Here is a 19,978-nt window from a genome sequence, read left to right as displayed (position 1 = left end):
ACTTGTGTTCAGTTAGCAATGAGTTTGCATAACAAAACGCAAACTGGTTGTTCGATTTCCGTTCCGATGGACTTCCGCTTGTTTTTTTTTTTCACTGACACATTTCCGGAGGCCATTTTGTAATATCTACTCGTTTAGGTGTGATCGCAACGCAAAATTGCAAACAAATACTTATCCGCTGATTATAAGATATACGTATGTGATTTAGTTAGTGAACTTGTGTGTAAAATGATTATGTAATTTCGTGTTTGGATTGGCAGTCTTAGATTTTACTAGGTAAGTACGTGACAATCAGCCATGGCGTCTTTTAACCAAGAGCGTCCGAAATTATTATGTCAGTGTAATTAGTTACGGTCCAGATAAATGGTTATTCATTAAAATTCTGTACTTGATTGTACGTAGTTTTGTTACTAACCATGTAGAAAATCGTTGGTGTTCTATTTTCTTAGCCTTATCGATTTTGCAATAGGTAGGTTCGCGTTGAAACTCACGGCCGTAAAATTTGTTACATAAAATGAAATCTAATGAAATGAACATTTTATCGCAAGAACCGATTTAGTCTGCATGGCAATGACTGTTGTATTTGTGTTATGCAAAGTGACTGGCGATAGGACCTGGAAAATCCAGTTTAATCTAAGTATAATAGCTATAGATAGTAACTGGATAAATAATGTTTCTGCTAATTACCACTCAAAGGTATACAAAATGTTTATACTATTGCTAAATAAATAATCAGTTACTTACATCAAGGATAATTATTTCGAATGCATTTAAAAGTAACTAGGTAGAAAGGTGCAATCCTATATTTTAAATGCCAATTAATAAAATTTTCAATTCGCCAGAAGCAATATCTAATACATACAAACTGAAAGTAAAGTGATAAAGAACCATCAATGATCATGGAAAAACAAACCTTAGCTCTTAAGTTCTACATAAAAATTGTCTCAAACCATTATACCTGAGACGGACTATACAAATTAGAAAATGGACAGGCTGTTTCAACTTTTTCTAGGTACAGGAAAGAGCAGCCATGAGTGTCATCATAAGACTACAGAACCTTCCATGGTCCGCAAATGCGCTGGACATTAGGAATTACTTTCGGGGCCTCTCGATACCAGAAGGTGGAGTGCACATCGTAGGCGGTGAACTTGGAGACGCGTTCATTGCCTTCAGGTAGCTATATCGTAATCTTCACGTTAGATCTCATGGAAATATTTTCCTTGGATATGTTTCACTGAAAATATTCCAAATATTTTGATCCTAAAGTACCTATAATATTAAGTAGTTGTAAGCATATTATATTTATACACATGGTATTTTTAATAAATGAAAAAGACTTCCCGTTTGAGGTTTTTGCAAATTGAATCAACCATGAAAGTTCAACCCTTTGTGTTAGATATTTATCAGATGGTTATATATGATAAATGATAACATATCACTTCTAGTAGGTAATAAAAACAATAATGCTTATTCATTACAGTAAGTCACACATTAAGTGATTTGTTGTATTATCTTCTGTTCTTAAGATAGCCATAAGTAATGTTAGTTACAACTCTTACAACTTAAGTTGTTACTAATATTGTTTATGATTTGAGCTATTTAATGAGAACTGTAATGATGTAGGTGCCAGCTTATTATATGTATTTTATATAAACGCTATAGCCCATACACATTCATAACAGGTTATCCTCTTTCTAAGGACTGCGGACCCGTATGGTAGCTTTATTATTTTACCAATAATGAAACAAATGGAATGAAACTTGGAAGGTGTTGAGAATTCATAATCCTACTTGATATCTGCGACTTGCAACAGTACTTAGTAGAGAAGCAGTACAGAGTCTCCTGGGTTCATAGATAAAAAAATACATATGAGTGCTAACTCCATACATCAGTTTTAGTACCAAAAAGATTATTAGCATCTAGCATCGAGTAGCGGAACTATTAGTAATGCTATTTGACAATAAATGTAGCAGTACTGATAGTTCCGCTACTCGATGCTAGATGTAGACACTGAAATTAATAGTCTGAACTGATGTATGGAGTGAGCACTCTTGTCTTACTATATTTCTCTATGCCGGATTACAGTGTTGGTTGGTATTTAATTATTTATCTTTGTATGCATAATTTAGCCATTGAGAAGAGTTCGGGAACTGCCTATAAACTGAGTTGTGTGCTAAGCTCTTCATCTATCTGGTAAGTATTACTGATATTTAAGACTTCGTTGTTTGAGGACATTCGCTTAGTTTCACTTATCGACTTCTTTTATCTAGAACATAGGGTCCCAAACTTTTTTGAGCCACCGCCCACTTAGGTGTCAAAAAAAAATTTCAGCGCCCACCATCACGGAATAAAAGCGAAATTAACGTATTTTTAACTTACTAAAAAATCATGAACGTCTACCGATACTTACTACGATTTGATGCCAGGGGTACGTTCGAATTGGTCTGAAAGACTTACAACGAAGACCTAATTTAATAACTTTTTCAACTTGTTAAAACTGATATTTAGGCCAAGTAAATTAGAATTTTAGATAATACGAATAGATGTATACCTAAGCATACGGTTCATTCGTGTTTCCTACCAAAAAAGCATTTCGAGGAATTAATTCCCAGCAAGCTGGAGCCCATTTTAAAACATTCATTTGGTGTTAAATGCGTGTAATCCGAGTTTGCTCAATCCCAGGAGGTGTGCATACAATTCTAGCTCATTTTCAGGTTTTTCTTGTAGCTCGAAAACGGTACATCTGACGGAAAATTTCATCTAAACATGATACAAATTGATATCTGAGGATCAGAAAACTAGGATCCGAAGATATGAATTCGTAGTCAGTTTGTAAAATTGGCTGCCATTTTGAATTTCTTTTTTTTTTTGTATAATTGTGTTAAATTCCGAAATTCTTTTTCGCCAGAATCTGATCCACAAAATCTTGCTGGTTTGTATGATGTACATTGTAATTGATGATTCCTTCTACATCGAGTGGTTTGGAAATCCAAGGAAGAATTGAACTTCCAAGGCTCACAAAATTTATGCACACCTCCTGGAATTGAGCAAACTCTGATTACACGCATTTATTTTAGAACCAAATGAAGGTATTAAAACGATTTCCAGCTTGCTGAGAACTAATTCCTCAAAATGCTGTTTTAGGTAGGAAACACAAATAAACCATATACTCAGGTATGCATCTATTTGTATTATCTGATATTTTAGGTTTTTTTTTCACTTGCGGAAGCGCCCCCCTGGGCAGCATTAACGCCCCCCAATCGCTTCCGCGGCCCCTACCGCCCCCCTGAATCTTCAGCGCCCACTGGGGGGCGGTATTGACCACTTTGGGAAACTATGAATTCTAGAATTCATAGGGAGTTGTATACTGTGAATTTCTATAGGAATTCAATGGAAGCCTAGGTCTCAATCAGATAAACAAATTTAACATTGTGACGATTAATAAAATCCTTTACTCTGCACATTACACAGCATTCATTCACTAATAAAACAAAAAAGTTTGCACAGAACTGTGTATGTATATATTATAGATATTAAATATGAAAAACTAATATGATTTTCTCAGGGACATAGGTTTTCATAAGCTGTATGAACAATTTCTTATGCATTTTATGCCAACTCCCTTGTTGAACATTATTACTTATACTGTAAAAGTAATTTTCTTACGTACATTTCGTTTGTCTTCGTGTACATTTTAATGTTCAAAGTTCTTATTAATACTCAGAACAATTAGATAAACCAGTATTTATTCTGCATTTAATACGTTTTTAAGTAGAGATTTAATAATTACTATAACTAGGAAACATAAAAGAAAATAAGTCAGTATTAACTTAAAAAAATGATCGTTATTTAAACAACTTCAACCAATAACAAGCAGGAAGTAAGAAACTAACAGACAGGAATAATGTTATTATTCTTTTCACTGAGCATGAAGCGATATCGTGACGATATGCTACGACAAATTTTACCTACATACCTACCTAAGGCAGTTATCACACTGGCACTGGCACCACATCCGGAAACCACATAAGCAGGCCTATTATGGATGGTTTTATCCACGTGACAAAATATCCGTCACTTTTAAACAGAGCTCAATCGAAAGTGACGGACACCGTTTTATCACGCTGTCACGTAGACAAGAACGACCATATCCGTACAGATCAGGGGGCCCAGATGACAATCGTACATCAACAAACACCAAACGAAAAGTAAAAATGTATCGGGATGACAGATGCTACGAGAAGTCACGTGATTCCATACATTATTTAAATTTCGATTGGCGTTTTATATTAAAGATTGTCATCTTGGCTAGGCTCCCTGGTGGCGAACACATTAAAATTGACAAGAGTAACTTCTCCTGTTATTAGGGCCGCTGTTATTTATTTTTTTCTAAATATTACCCAAAACGCAGGAAATATACTGTCATAGAACGCTTAATTATATTGATATTATGTTAGGTACTTTAATCTATGTCCACTCTCCAGTGCAATCGTTGTCTACAACGCAGCGTCGCAATCGTTAACCCAGCAGCATCGGTCTTTGATTCATGTTTTTTAGTAACATAACAAACTTTCTACTATATCGCACAAACATGAATTGTAGTGTCAGTCTTATAAAGATCCATTAGTCAGACCTTTTTTCAGGCATCTGGACTACGGCATAGCACTTCACTTGAGCCTTTGAACGCTTTACGATATAAACAAAAACATCACTCACACGCCAAGGTCACGGGCGCAAGCGAGCTAATGTAAACCTTACTTGAAAGTGTGAAGATTAACAGCGTACGCCACTAACACTTATAGGTAAAGTTGTCCATGGCGCTGTGGGCACAACTAGTTACGAGACCCTAAGGTGTTCTTGGCGTTCAAAAGGTTAACGATACTTGTCAGAGTTACTTGATGGTGTAAGGATCTTTATGAAAAGAAAGTGATTTTATAAGTGATAGAAATGGCAATTCTCAAATATCGTCAATAAACGGTGTATACAGAAGCGGATCTAATATGGACCCCTGGATTACCCCTGATGTGACTAATTCGGGCTCTGATGCGAAACCATTTACTACAACAATTTGTGAGGTAATAAGAGGTAACGAATCGAACCAACGCAGAAGATTGCCGTGGATACCTATACCATTGAATGCAAGCTTTTTAAGAAGGAGGGGGTCAACTTTATCGAACGCTTTCCTAAAATCAGTAAATATTACATGTACCTGATGTCTCTTATCCATCCATAGACTCGAATAGTAGATTAGTGTAAGGTGCAGGGGGACAATTTAGACTGCGGGGTAATTTAAACTAATCGAAATATCTTCCACGATTTACATTAGGTATTAACTAGAAGTAGCGCAGATAGCGAAAAAGATGTGTTATGAATGACTCTAGTTTATAATGTAAAACATTGAAGATATTCCGATTAAGTACTTTAAATTACTCCGCAGTCTAAATTGCCCCCCCCCCCCCCCCCCCTGCACCTAAGGCTAAAAGCTTTATTACTGTTGATTTGTTTCTCATGAATCCATGTTGCAAGTTTCAAGAGCAGGAAACATTTGATGTTTTTGGAATAAGTACAGGACTGTACAGAAATATTGGCATATTTGTTGGCTAGCTGAGTTAGCCAGGCGGCTGACTTTTACGTGACACCTACCTGAAATTAATTAAGAGATGACCTTCATGACGTTTGCTTGAAATGCAGAACGGAAAAACATCAATCGGACAAGCTATACTTAAAATCAAATTTTCTATCAGAACAAGTCTCAGCATTATTCTGAGGTCTTAGGTAAAAACTTCCACTAATTCTTTAGAAACAATAGCTGTAGGTATCTCTAAACGGAAAACTAGGTAAACAAACGGCTTTTAACTGATACTATTTTACAATGGCGAATATTAAAAAAGAACGCTGAAATCTAGCAAATACTATTACTCGTTTCATATTACGACGAATATAACTGGTAAGCATGCTCACTTGTGCAGGTGAATGGAATAAAACGCAGAAAGAGGACAGTGCCTAATCATTTTTTTTTTAGTTTATTCTTTAAATTTCCTAAACTCTTCAATTACTAGGTTTACCTTTGATTGTTTATCTTAGATAAAAGTCGTTGAATGGTGAGTACATAGCCATATATAGCCATATTAATTTTTTTTGGTAGATTTGATCGAAAAATTAAGTAATGGATATATGTAAATTACCTAATTAAGTAATAAGACTGAAAGCACATGCTGAAAAGCAAATATACCAAATGAGAATGACCGACTCTTTCTATGGCGGTTTTATGCTCGTTGTTGGTAAAATTCCTCTCCTACAGGCAGATATTCGAAAGGCATAAAGCCCACTCGGTAGTGCAGTCATCATAACCAATCCCTGACAGGTTCATCAGCATATGCGGCCTGGCATACGAGGCTTGCGTGTCGAAACGGGAGCGCTGCCGGAAAAAAACATACATCTCTTACGTCTAAGACTTACTTCACTGGCTCAGTGACCCAAAAAGGGTCTTGGCCTCTGCACAAGAGAGCGCCACTCTGCCCTATTCTGCGCCGCTTCACGCCAGTTGGGTATTCCGAGCGCGGACAGGTCTTTTAGGCTAGCCATCTAAGACTATTGCTTACAAAAGTTCCCTTGGTAAATCAAAGAATTATGACTATCATTGTCATCTCAGCTTTGGTTTATTAAGGGCACATTGAAATTTGTGTGCCGGACGGCTCCATTCCGGTTCATAGGCTAGGTAAGGTAGTCAAAGCTTACGGCAAAAACGACAAACTCATCGTTTCAAAAATTGAAACTCGGCTTGCTGTATCAACGAGAATCAGTATATCTGCGACAAAATAATACATTTTATCATGATATAGTAAAAAGCACATCACCTTGATCGTTGTTCTCGATATGATAGCGAATAGAGAGGATAATAATATCAATCGTAAAGACGATGTTGCTGGAATAACGCTTCGTATTGCTACAATTGTTTTTAAACATTTTCGGAATCTTATTTTTCGAAAATGTTAAGTGAATAAAACACGTAAAGAAAAAGAACAGGATTTATGACGATTAACTTAAGTGAAAACCTAGGACCACATCAGTCTTAAAGTAAGAAATCTCCTTAGTCAGTGTTTTTAGGAGAAGGATATTAGTCATGCTTCTCCAATATTTCATACCTCTGAGGGTTTATGGTCATCCGGTTATTAATAAGGTCATTTACATTAACGCTACCTCTGGTAACTGATAGAAGGGACCTAAGTAAATAGCATCAAGTTACCTACTAGTCTGCTTAAACTTTGCAAATCAACGTTATTTTCTTGTTGATAAAAAAAAAACAATTTCATCGCACATGAAGCAGAAATCCCTTACACTCATAGGCTAAAACATTTTGAATTGTCTTTCTCGCGAGGTCCTAGTTTCAGCGTAATCACTACAACGACACAAACTAATCGGCCAGGAGAGCCAAAGCCCGATGTGATAGTATAACGGTATAAACGGCATAATTTCGAAAGTCGTAAATAGGTTAAACTAGAAGTACGAGTACATCTTCACCACATTGGAGCGGAGCGCATCGCCGCGGAGTTGAACTGTTACATTTACACTGGACCTACACTCAATTTTTTTAACTAAATTTGAAAACTACGCGCGTTTGTTATTGCGAGTGCACGAATTCTGCTAATTAAATATATTTATATTAAGTAGCAAATAATTGTATATACAGTATGCTGCGCTTCGATTCCTGCCCTGGGCACAGATGGATTTGATCACATTTTATCTCTACAAACTCGTTGATTCATCCTATTTCGACGGGCTCATACCTTTGTGGATGCGCGAGATGCCGATGACGCCGCGGACGCCGACCCAATCAAAACCGAAAAGAATTGTAAACGTGTAGAGCGCAATTTGCGCAAAGAGCATTATACTTATTCCATGTAGACAATCAGTGGTGAATGAGGACGGGTCAACGGGGCCTATCTACCTACTGAAGAAACACCAAGTTTGCCATCGCGAAGTACCTAATTATTTGATTTATTACTACAGTCTGCTCATCATTTGTTATTAAAAGTGGAGTATGTAAGTACTACCGGAGCTCTGCTGTATTTAACGTTCGTAATTATGAAAAGTACGCTAGCCAGGCGGCTTTTTAACGAACCTATTCAATACTGGGCGTTGTGTAAAGTATGATTTAACAGCAACAGTATGCAGATTGGACATAAACCAAGGATTCCACGGATCCCAGCTTGTTGAGCTGGCCACATTTTAGTAGGTACACTTGTTCGTTTTCTCTAAGTCTTTGACTTGTCTTTAATTTTAGGTTTTGCCGTCGATTCCACCAACCACTCATCGTTATTTGCATCTACGCTGTACTGTATAGGTTGCTTATCCATTTGGATCCGCTCTATATAATGTCATGGAATCTCCACTGATGCTGGAATCCGGTTGCGTTTTCCGAGGCAACATTTATCAAGACTTCCATTGATCGCTCTATTGACTTACATAATAATTATGATAAGGCTGCCTTGTACGTACCCTACCACAACAGAAAGGAAAAAGGTACACAGAGTCACATACTTTAGTTTTAGTAGGTATGCTTTATCAGTAGTTTACTAGTCGCGGCACAACCTTTACTGTGTATATTATTATACTTTGTTAACACCACTATTCAGGGTTTCGTTAAAGTAGGACTTTAGTAGATACAAATTTTCGTTATTGATGACACCTTTCGGAAACTTAAGATTGGGCGATCAAACTGAGTGTGGTGCGTGAAACTGGAAAAGTCATCAGATATTGGGGATTTTTAGGTTGACAAGTCTCTTCAGCCAGAGTCCTGCATGCGAAGCGATATGAATCTGCGATGAACGCGATTATTATAAGTCTCATAAATATTGGAAAATGATTCTCTGATGATAATATAATTCTCATCCAGAGTTAGATTTGTCTATTACTACCTTAAACCCTACCCTAGAAATCTGTTCCAACACGCTCAGAGTCTTTTGGAACTTACTTGGAACACTGAATACCTACCTAATTAGGTCTACAGAGTTCAGGCTCCTCATATTCAGACTGCTGCATTCTTTAGATTAATTAAATTAGCCGATTTTGGAATTAAGAGCGCTCTCGGAAGTTGTAAAAAATTGTGAAATGCTATTTTTAAATAGGTACATACGAGCTGTAGAAATTCATGCGAAAATAGTGTGGGTATGCAATTGTAATCGCCTACTCGCCTTCTATTTCAAGCTCTCGAATCTCATATATTGGCCCCCAGGACCGGTAAAAATGCGACTGGCTGAAACCCTATTTCCAGAAGTTACGCGTCCATAAATGAAACTAATTTGGGTCGAAAACGAATGTTATATCTCTTCCAGAAAACTGACTGAAAGTGGATAACAGTTAACGATGAGAATAGTAGTTTCACTTAATTTAAAACCAGTCATTTCTTTTTAGAAGGAACGAAGGAACCTACTGCTATGAGTGCTATGGTGACGTATGGCTTCGTCTGCTTCTGATTGTCCGATATATGACTGAACGAAAGTAAATCATAAAGTTTATTTGTGATCTTAAGATTCTTAACATAGTATAATTTATTATGGTACTATCGTCAATCTTTAATCTACCAGTAGGATCTATTGTGGCTCTAGTGAAAAGGGGTATACAAGTCTTGCGCAGGGCAGGTGAAAATGAGAATAACGTCCATATATAGGTAACACTTAACCCTTATTCACCTGAGCCTTTGTACTTTTTTTTTCGTACTTCGTACTTAACACAGAACAGTAGAGCTTTGTTCTGTCAACCTTCTGTAATTGGTATACACAATTACACACGCAGGAGGTAGAAGCGACAAAAAAAACTTGTAACGCGAGAAATCAGACAATGTATTGACGGGTCGAGGAGTGATATTAGGTACCTACACCCTGTTTCGAGAAAACAACCTTAATTATAGTCGGGGAAGTATAAATGCAGAAATTTATGGAACAGTATGCATTAGTCTCCCTTGGCTCATACTAAGCTGATCTAATGCCCTAGCCACGAGATTTAACTCTTGGCTAGGTACCCTACAAAAACAAAGGCGACTCCTTCCGCTTATAATTATTTAAATGTAAATTGTATAAGCAGTAAATTTTTCGTCAGTAGCGACATTTCGACTACGAAATAACTCGCGTTTTGGTAAGAAAACAGGAGTTACCACTCTTTCTTTACTTATATGTATTTCTCTATGGTTTCTACTTGTAGCTATCAGCGAGCGCAGCATGGTTCCATTTTTATCGTCTGTCACTATGCCCGTCACTTTCGCACTTACATACTTGTTAGAACGTGACAGGCAATAAAAATGCGACCGTGCTACCGCCGCTGGTCAAGTTTGGAAGGTTTACTTTGGAATCACACAAAATACGTCAATGTAAAGGTTTTCCCCCACGAATTTTTGTATCGTTTCAAGTCATTATAAACCTTATCTTGTTGAAGGTAAAATGATCCAGGTCCAGGTACGACTCCGGGTTTGAGTCTAGGTCCGGGTCCGAGTGTGTGCATTCATTTTACCGAAAATTTAACTCTTCATTTATAACAATGCAAAAGTGACTAAAAAGTAAATTGGTTCTAAATGCCTGTACGAGTTTGCTGATCCCAGAACTCCCAGGAGGAGTGCATACATTTTGGGTGCCTTATGAGATAATTTTTTCCTTGGATTGTCAAACCACTCGATGAAGAAGGAACTCAAGGAACCCACCATCAAGCACTACCAGCAAGGTTTGGTGGATCAGACATACCAAAAGGCGTTTTTGAATTTTTAAAACATGATTTTACCAAAACTATAGAAATTCAAAATGCCGGCCATTTTTTTACAAATTAGACTACGAATTCATAAGGTACCTACTACCTTTCGGATCCTCGGCTATCAATTTTCATCATAATAAGAAGAAATTTTCCATCGGTCGTACCGTTTTCCATCTAAAAGCAAAAAACTGAAAAAGAGCAAAAATTTATGCACACCTGGGATGGAGCAAACTCTGATTACACGCATTTAGGACAAAATAAAGGTATTAAAACGATTTCCAGCTTCCTTGGAATTATTTCTTCGAAAAAAATCTGATTTGGTTGGGCTAAAAGAAAAAGATAAATCGTATGTTCATACAAATAATGCAAAAAAAATGCTTAAGAGCCAACAGGAGCTGAGATTTAAATATTTTAGGTAAATATACCCGTCTCGCTAACGGAAGAGGCTCCTAAAACTAGTGCGACAAGGCGAAAAATCCTGCGTAAAAATCTCAAAAATCGAGGTTTCGTACTCGACTGTTTCCTCCTCCAAAACTTAACCAATCGTAACCAAATTTGGAAATCTAAATGATTATGACATTATCTGTGTCGGACCGTTTTGCTATTTTGGCTAATTGATATAAGTTTTGAATAGCGCGCCTCTCATTGCGGCATAGTCAATTAGGCCATTTTGGCCATTTTTGAAGGGCTCTAGCGCCTTAAAAAACAAAAATATCAAAAAAAGCAAAACGGTCCGACACAGATATTGACAATATTAATCTGTGTTGGAAAAATCATTGCTCTAGCTTCAAACCCCACGGAGGAAACAGTCGAGTACGTTTGTATGGAGAAATGACCACTCCTGTTGGCTCTTAATGGCTCCAATGATATTATATAACCATAGATAGGTTATACTCATACTTGAGGAGCACAAAAAATACTTCCATATTTATTACTGAGCCTACGAAGAAATCTGTTATTTTTGAAAAATTTTCTCATTCCATCCATCTTTGTCACGCTCGTTGTTAAACATAAGCTCGTCTCTTTCTATTTCGGTGTGCGGGAGCTCGTTAGCACGTGTACATTTCTCGCTTGTCCAGCCACGACTAAAGGCAACTTGTCCAATTTGTCACAAGGTAAGCGCTTCAATTTTGGAACGCCTATAACCTATCTTGAGTTATAAAATCATTGAATGGCTCCTCTACACGATGGGCTAACGCCGGCCACTAAAAGGGACGCAGCCATGCGGTAGAATGAGATAGCAATATCACTTGCTCCCTCTAACGCATAAATGCGTCCCTTGGAGTGGCCGGCGTTGGCCCATCGTGTAGAGGAGCCATAATACTAAACTTGAAGGAGGGTTTATCTAGTGCCAAGCAGCGGTAGGTACTGATAAATTCACTACTTGACGCTAGATGTCGACTACGAAATAACCCGCGTTTTGGTAAGAACACTAATGTACTTAGGTATGGAGTTATTACCTAATCTATCCTTACTTATTTCTCTATGGCAGCGGCCGGCAACCTTTTAGCAGCCAAGCCAAGGGCCACATAGTATTTAACGAAGTTGACGCGGGCCGTACTTTGTTAATATTTATGACTTTATCAGACATTGTCGATTGTCAATATTACATAAAACAAAATAGCCAGCGAGGCTCGCGGGCCGCAAGTGACCGACCGCTGTTCTATGGTGTTATTATAGGATATTGGAGCCAACATTTTCGTTGCACGACATTTTACCGGTAGTTTTGGCCTCGACCAAGATTTTAGGCATTCATTTAATTTTATAACCGACGAAAAAAACGGAGGAGGTTCTCAAGTCGACGCGGATATAGGTATATATATTTTTTTTTATGTATGACCAAGCATAATTTTTTACAGAGTAGTCCGTTTTTATAGTTCTTTCTTTATTGGATATGGTATACCTCGAAGTTGGGCCCTATCCTAAGGGTGGGAAAATAGGGGTGAGTAGATTATAGCCACAAAAAAATATAAAATAAAAACTATTTTACAAAAAAATTAAACCGCCGAAAAAACTGAAAAGCAAAAAAGAATAAACCTTTTTTATTTAACATTAATAACTAAATTCTAACTAATTCATCAACGCAGAGCCGAAACTAAAAAAGATAGAAAGTTGAAATTTGCACACCAGGTTACAATTATAAAGTGTACAAGAGATAAGAAGCGAATTTGAGAAATTCAACCCCTAAGGGGGTTAAAAAGGGGATGAAAGTTTGTATGGGGTTCAAGTTTTATTTTAAGCTAGGAATTTGAAACTACATACGTAAAAAGATATATTATTAAAATACAAGAAAACTAATTTCAGTGTTTTTGAAAATTCATCCTTTAAGGTGGTGAAAAAGGGGTTGAGAGTTTGTATGGATATCAAACATTTTTTCAAACGCGGGCCAAGTGCGAGTCGGACTCGCCCATGAAGGGTGCCGTATTTAGGCGATTATTGACGTATTAAAAAAAAACTACTTACTAGATCTCGTTCAAACCAATTTTCGGCGGAAGTTTGCATGGTAATGTACATCATATATTTTTTTTAGTTTTATCATTCTCTTATTTTAGAAGTTACAGGGGGGGGGGGGGACACATTTTACCACTTTGGAAGTGTCTCTCGCGCAAACTATTCAGTTTAGAAAAAAATGATATTAGAAACCTCAATATCATTTTTGAAGACCTATCCATAGATACCCCACACGTATGGGTTTGATGAAAAAAAAATTTTGAGTTTCAGTTCTAAGTATGGGGAACCCCCAAAATTTATTGTTTTTTTTTTCTATTTTTGTGTGAAAATCTTAATGCGGTTCACAGAATACATCTATTTACCAAGTTTCAACAGTATAGTTCTTATAGTTTCGGAGAAAAGTGGCTGTGACATACGGACAGACAGACAGACATGACGAATACGACTATAAGGGTTCCGTTTTTTGCCATTTGGCTACGGAACCCTAAAAAGGGGTTGAAAGTTTGAATCCATTACAAATGCTTTGAAACTTCTTAGAAAGACATAATAGCTGATTAAAAAAAAGTAATTGCAACGTTTTTGGAAATTTAACCCCTATGGGGGTTAAAAAGGGGATGAAAGTTCGTATTGGGGTGCAAGTTTTATTTTAAGCTAAGAACTTGAAACTTTGCAAAAAGGTATTAAATTAAAATACAAGAAAACTTATTTCAGCGTTTTTGAAAATTCATCCCCTAAAAGGATCTAAATGGGGTTGAAAGTTTGTATGAACTTCAAATTTTGTTTTAAGCGAGGAACTTGAAACTTCGTAAAAAAGAATTTTATTAAAAGAGAAGAAAACTAATTTCAGTGTTTTTGAAAATTCATCTCTCAAGGTGGTGATAAAGGGGTTCAAAGTTTGTATGGAGATCAAACATTTTTGTGAGTGCGGGGCTTGAATCTTTGTATAAAGGCATATTATTAGAATACAAGAAAAGTAATTTCAGGGTTTTTTTTTATTCATCCTTTAAAAGGGTTAAAAAGGGGTTGAAAGTTTGCATGGGGTTCCAATTTTAAAGGTATTAAATTAAAATACAAGAAAACGAATTTCAGCGTTTTTGATAATTCATCCCCTAAAAGGATTAAAATGGGGTTGAAAGTTTGTATGAACTTCAAATTTTATTTTAAGCGAGGAACTTGAAACTTTGTAAAAAGGTATTTTATTAAAATCGACGAAAACTAATTTCAGCGTTTTTGAAAATACATCTCTCAAGATGGTTATAAACATTTTTTGTGAGTGCAGGCTTGAATCTTTGTATAAAGGCATATTATTAGAATAAAAGAAGACTTATTCCAGCGATTTGAAAATTTAACCCTCAAGGTGGTGAATAAGGGTTGAAAGTTTGCATCGGAAGCGGAATTTATGTTTAAATAGGTATATTAGGTAGTGGACTTGAAAATCTTCTAAGGGGTGGAGAGGATTCTATCGAGAACATTTTTTTTTCTCAGTTAGGTTAGGGGCTTGAAATTTCATCCCTTAGGGCATGGCAAATAAAGAAGAAGACTGCTATCTTTTGCTGCTCATGTAGAATATATTACCACCAACATACAAATCCACGCGAACGAAGTGTAAGTATAAATAGTAATATTGAGTCATTAGAGCAGTGGTTCCTAACCTGGGGGTAATTACCCCCGTGGGGGTAAAACTGGTAATTTACGGGGGTAATAAGCTAACCTAATATAACAATACAACAAACGTACACGTGTTATTTTTTATTACCATTAGGAGGAAGGGTAAAATCAGGTTCCCTAGTTAGTCATAGGGGTGACCGGACTGAAAAGGTTAGGAACCACTGCATTAGTCTTCGCCAAACAAGCAAATTAATTAAATAATAATAGGTATACTTACATTATTTTAAGAACTCGGTTATTAATGTTAAAGAAAAAAGGTTTATAATTTTTTGCTTTTCAGTTTATTCGGCGGTTTAATTTTTTGTTAAAAATGTTTTGAGTCCAGTGCCCTGTTTATCAAAAGCTTGTAACTTGTAATACAAGTGGAAGTCCCTTTCTAACAAAAGCTGTCAAAAAGGGACTTCCACTTGTATTACAAGTTACAAGCTTTTGAGAAACGGCCCCAGCAAGCTCGGCCGAATTCCACCTTTCCATACAAACGGAGTTTCGTTCTCATTTTAAAACTACGCACGCTACGTACATTTTAAGCATGAATCTAGCTAGGTATTTTAACTGCATCAGGCATGAGGGGTGGGGGGAAATGACCGAACGGGATAGTCTTATGTATCTTTCAGTAGGAGTAGCAGCGAAAGCGCTATTATTCTTTGTCCTGGTCACAGTGTCACTTTTTTTTATGCCCCACCATTAATTAGTATGGATTATGGTGGGCAACAAATAAATTCGACCAATCATAGTGTCGCATTGCCTATGTTTTGTCCCTGACCTTCGGCCGAACATTCGGTATCCGGCCGCCGAATATTCGGCCGGTGGAACTATACCTACATTTCGGTTTTTGAGGTGCGCATTGTGCAGGTTTTGACCTCTTTCATAGTGAACGTTCGCCCGGACTCATTTCTAGTTAATGTATGTGTCGTAGTCAGATCGTATAATCTGCCGTATTACATTACGGCTAGCCGTTATTAAAAACAGGGGCGTTTTGAAATGCGGCGGTTCGACGATACACAACTTGTACAACATTAATCAACTAGGTTGTCTATCTTTTTCCGGTCACTATTATGTGGTTGCCGTGTTTAAACAGGTGAGTTTATATCGATAATTGCACTCATCTGTCTGACGCTTGAATTATATATCAAAATGACGATAATTTTATTGCGAATACAGTGGTATAGGGTTGCCTGCGAAAATCCGGTCACAAATAAGGGTTGCCAGGCTTTTTGATAAAATAAGAAGAAAAGACTCATAGCGATAACTCAAAAACGGCTCAACTGATCACGATTGATTTAACTTTTATTGAATGTGTTTACTAAGCACTATTTTTGTGATTTTTTCATATTTTTGGGACTGATGGTTCAAAAGTTAGGAGGGAAAATACTTTTTTTTACTTTCGAATCTGGGGGCACGGCAGTGCCCTCGCCAAGTCGAGCAAAACAAAGAGGCACGGCCGTACCATCCTTTTCTCGAAGCGATTCAGGCCATTTTCGACGTCCTGTAATATTGTGCTGGCTGAAGCTAGAACCCTGAATTTTTAGTGACATATAGGACTTAACATGCTTTAGATATATTCTCAAAAACATTAAATTTAATCAGAACTTATAGTTTAAGAATTATTGTACGTCAAAGTTCCTTAGTTTCGACACTGACACATTCACTCACCTACGATCATCATAATTCTAAGGTACTACCCACAGCTAGCACAAGCACTAGCATACCCACAAGCTTCAAATTTTAAACATAAGTAGTTTTCAGCTTATCAAGCCATAGAAAACCTAAAAATATTGCAATATCAGTCACGTTTTAAAGATCTAAGAACTGCATAACTAAGTTTGTAATCCCATATAAATATATGCTATTACAAAGTTACTGTTGCAGTTCCTACAAATAGTAGGTAAAGTAAAGGTACAGTACGATGTACGATGTGAGTATGTTTAGTTATCATATGTGTATACATAGTATGGGTATGAGTACCCGAAAATAACGGCTGCCTACAAAAAGAAATGAGATCCCATCAAAAACATTACATGTAAAAAGGTGCAAGTTTCGCAACGCTTCTACTACAAAAAAGTTTTGAGATGTAATGTGAAACCAAGTCGCTTATTTTAATCAGTGCCAGGGGGTGTTAAAACCGTATCAATAAGATATCTTTAATTTGTAATACATATAATGACTTGGCAATCGCACATAATGCTTTACTCGTACCGTACTCGTAAATATGTGTAATGCCCAAACTGCAATTACCGCTAGCGTTATGTTCAATTAGTATTATTTTATTTTTAATAGGTGACGATGATCCTTATGTCATTATGCAGCCGTGCGATGGCCAAGTCATTATACGTATTACAAATTAAAGATATCTTATTGATACGGTTTTAACACCCCCTGGCACTGATTAAAATAACCGACTTGGTTTTACATTACATCTCAAAACTTTTTTGTAGTAAAAGCGTTGCGAGACTTGCAACTTTTTACATGTAATGTTTTTGATGGGATCGTTTATTTCTGAAATAATTCACTTTTTCACAAAATGTTTATTGAAGACTCATATTCATTTTAAAAGATCTACCCAACGACATCCCACACCATAGGGTTGAAACTACAAAAAATCGTCACACACACTTTCTTTCTTTCAAAGCGATTTCTTCCGAAAATATGTACTTTGTTCAAAAATCTATATTAACCCTTAAATGCATAGTGTACGATGCAGCCTACACAAAAAACGTCTAATTTTATACATAATTAGAAAAACCTATATATGTCTATTTATACATTATTTCAATAGTAAAACTAATCCGTTTTCCGATTTTTTATATAAATTTACGCAATATTTTAATTTATAAAAATTACATTCGTTTTAAGACGAAATGTCAGAAAATTTTAAAAAATCCAGATTTTGATGATTTTTGGTACTTATGTGATTTTGGATGTTTTTTTTTGGGGTTTGTAATTACTTTATATTCAAAAACTCTATCATAGGTGTATCACAAATAGTGTACCTTTCTGATGATAGTAGGATTTATCATATCTCTTACTGAAAATTATATATTTACATAATGATTTAGCCTATGCAACTTCTAACATTGATTTCGCAGTGAAAATCGATGTCATAATTTTTTTACCATTTTTCCCATAATCAGCAAACAATTACGTAACACATATATTAAATTCGGGCAAAAAGAAAAAATCATGCATTTAAGGGTTAACAAAGTACGGCCCGCGTCAACTTCGTTAACTACTAAGTATAGTAATGGACCCTATAATGGACGTGGAACCAGTAATGGGACATAAAACCACAAATCCTCTAAAATAAATATGTAAAAGTAGTTTATAAACACTGGCAATATTTTACCATAAATAAGAGTCATAGAGCTGTTTAAGTTTGACTTTTTATTAATTTCGGTTACTTTTTAAGAAATTGGCGCCAACCCAAAAGTTGTCGTGTCACTGGAAAAAATAACCAGTAAGAATTCTTAACAACTTCGCTAAGACAGGTGAGTTCATATATTAAATTGTAATTAATTATTACTTGGTGTTGTAAACTAGAATGTGTTTTGTTAATTGCATTTACCATGAGATAAGGTATACAACACATTATGTTGTGACTCTAGAGATGTATAAAAAATAGTGGTATTTTGCCCAATCTCATTATAGGAGCTGTAAAACTGCATACCTCCTATGATGGGATAATTTACATAATGGTGCTTGCCATGGCGTAATTACATGTTTAAACAATACAGAAGTATAATGTAGTTACTTACTCGTACGAACTATGTCAGGAGGTCTCCTCGGACTTCGGTTAAATTAATATCGTTTTTACAAAATTGTATTTAACCCTGTATACAAACTAACACGGTTTGTATACAGGGTGGATTTTCTTTTTGGGTCAGTGAGGGCAGCTCCCAGATCCCGTGCTGCGACGAGAAAACGGTATTAGAAGACCTTCCCTCGATTTCAAATTAATGAAGATTGGCTTTTACAGTTTTGGAAAAAACATACAGGGTGGGAGAAAAAGGTAATTTTTGACAAACTTTTTTTTTGATGCCAATCGATCCCATTCCTATTGAGGATCAAAAGCTTGTATGGAACTAAAAAAAAATCCGGCTAGAAAAGCCACAAATCGAGGAAAACTTTTCCCATACAATTTGTATGAAAATTAAAGCTTTTATTTTTCACATGCTATTTTTGTATGCCAATCGATTCCATTCCTATCTAGTATCAATAGTTTCTTTGGGGTCAACTTACGGTAATGTACTAAAAAGCCACAAATTAAAGAAAACTTTTTCCATACATTTACTATGGAGAAAATAAGAAATTTAATTCACTATTTCCTATCTCTCCCATCAGTCCTACAGCAATGTCTTTATACAGCATTATGGTCCTTAAATGACTGATTGGCCAGATAGAAAAATGTGAATTATATTTCACGTTTTGTCCATAGTAAATGTATGGAAAAAGTTTTCTTTAATTTGTGGCTTTTTAGTACATTACCGTAAGTTGACCCCAAAGAAACTATTGATACTGGATAGGAATGGAATCGATTGGCATACAAAAATAGCTTGTGAAAAATAAAAGTTTTCATTTTCATACAAATTATAGTGTATGGGAAAAGTTTTCCTCGATTTGTGGCTTTTCTAGCCCGAAAATTTTTTTTGGTTCCATACAAGCTTTTGATCCTCAATAGGAATGGGATCGATTGGCATAAAAAAGTTTGTCAAAAATTACCGTTTCCTCGCACCCTGTATGTTTTTTCCAAAATCTGTATCCAATCTTCTTATTAATTTGAAATCGAGGGAAGGTCTTCTAAGACCGTTTTCTCGTAGCAGCACGGGATCTGGTAGCTGCCCTCACTGACCCAAAAAGAAAATCCACCCTGTATTAGTTAGTGTGGTTCAAATCTTGGAAATGGCATTTGAGCCACTTTCGGATTTCCGATTGAGTTGAAATTTTGGATACGTAATGCAAATCGGATGACAATGCAATCGGGTGACAAAAATGACTAATAACTAGTTTTTTGCCAAAAACTTATTCCCTATTCCAATATCTTATACTGATAGGGTATGCCCATTATAGGGGGCCCATTACTAGATCCACGTCCATTACCGGGGTTCCATTACTGGAGCTTTGG

At 36.3% G+C, this 19,978-nt stretch overlaps 1 protein-coding gene across 1 annotated transcript in view; it reads left to right on the top strand.

Annotated features, from left to right (window-relative positions):
- The first annotated feature begins 89 nt into the window (after window positions 1–89).
- The window catches only part of LOC134657214 (uncharacterized), a 31,058-nt gene continuing 11,169 nt past the window's right edge, over window positions 90–19,978 (top strand). The window contains exons 1-2 of the mRNA XM_063512777.1: window positions 90–276; window positions 1,013–1,173. Of these exons, the coding sequence (XP_063368847.1) occupies window positions 1,031–1,173 (143 nt within the window). The 5' untranslated portion in view covers window positions 90–276; window positions 1,013–1,030. The remainder of the gene's footprint in view (window positions 277–1,012; window positions 1,174–19,978) is intronic.

The sequence above is a fragment of the Cydia amplana genome, chromosome 19, assembly GCF_948474715.1.
Source record: "Cydia amplana chromosome 19, ilCydAmpl1.1, whole genome shotgun sequence".
Taxonomy (NCBI): domain Eukaryota; kingdom Metazoa; phylum Arthropoda; class Insecta; order Lepidoptera; family Tortricidae; genus Cydia; species Cydia amplana.
This window is presented reverse-complemented; position numbering and strand designations above follow the sequence as displayed.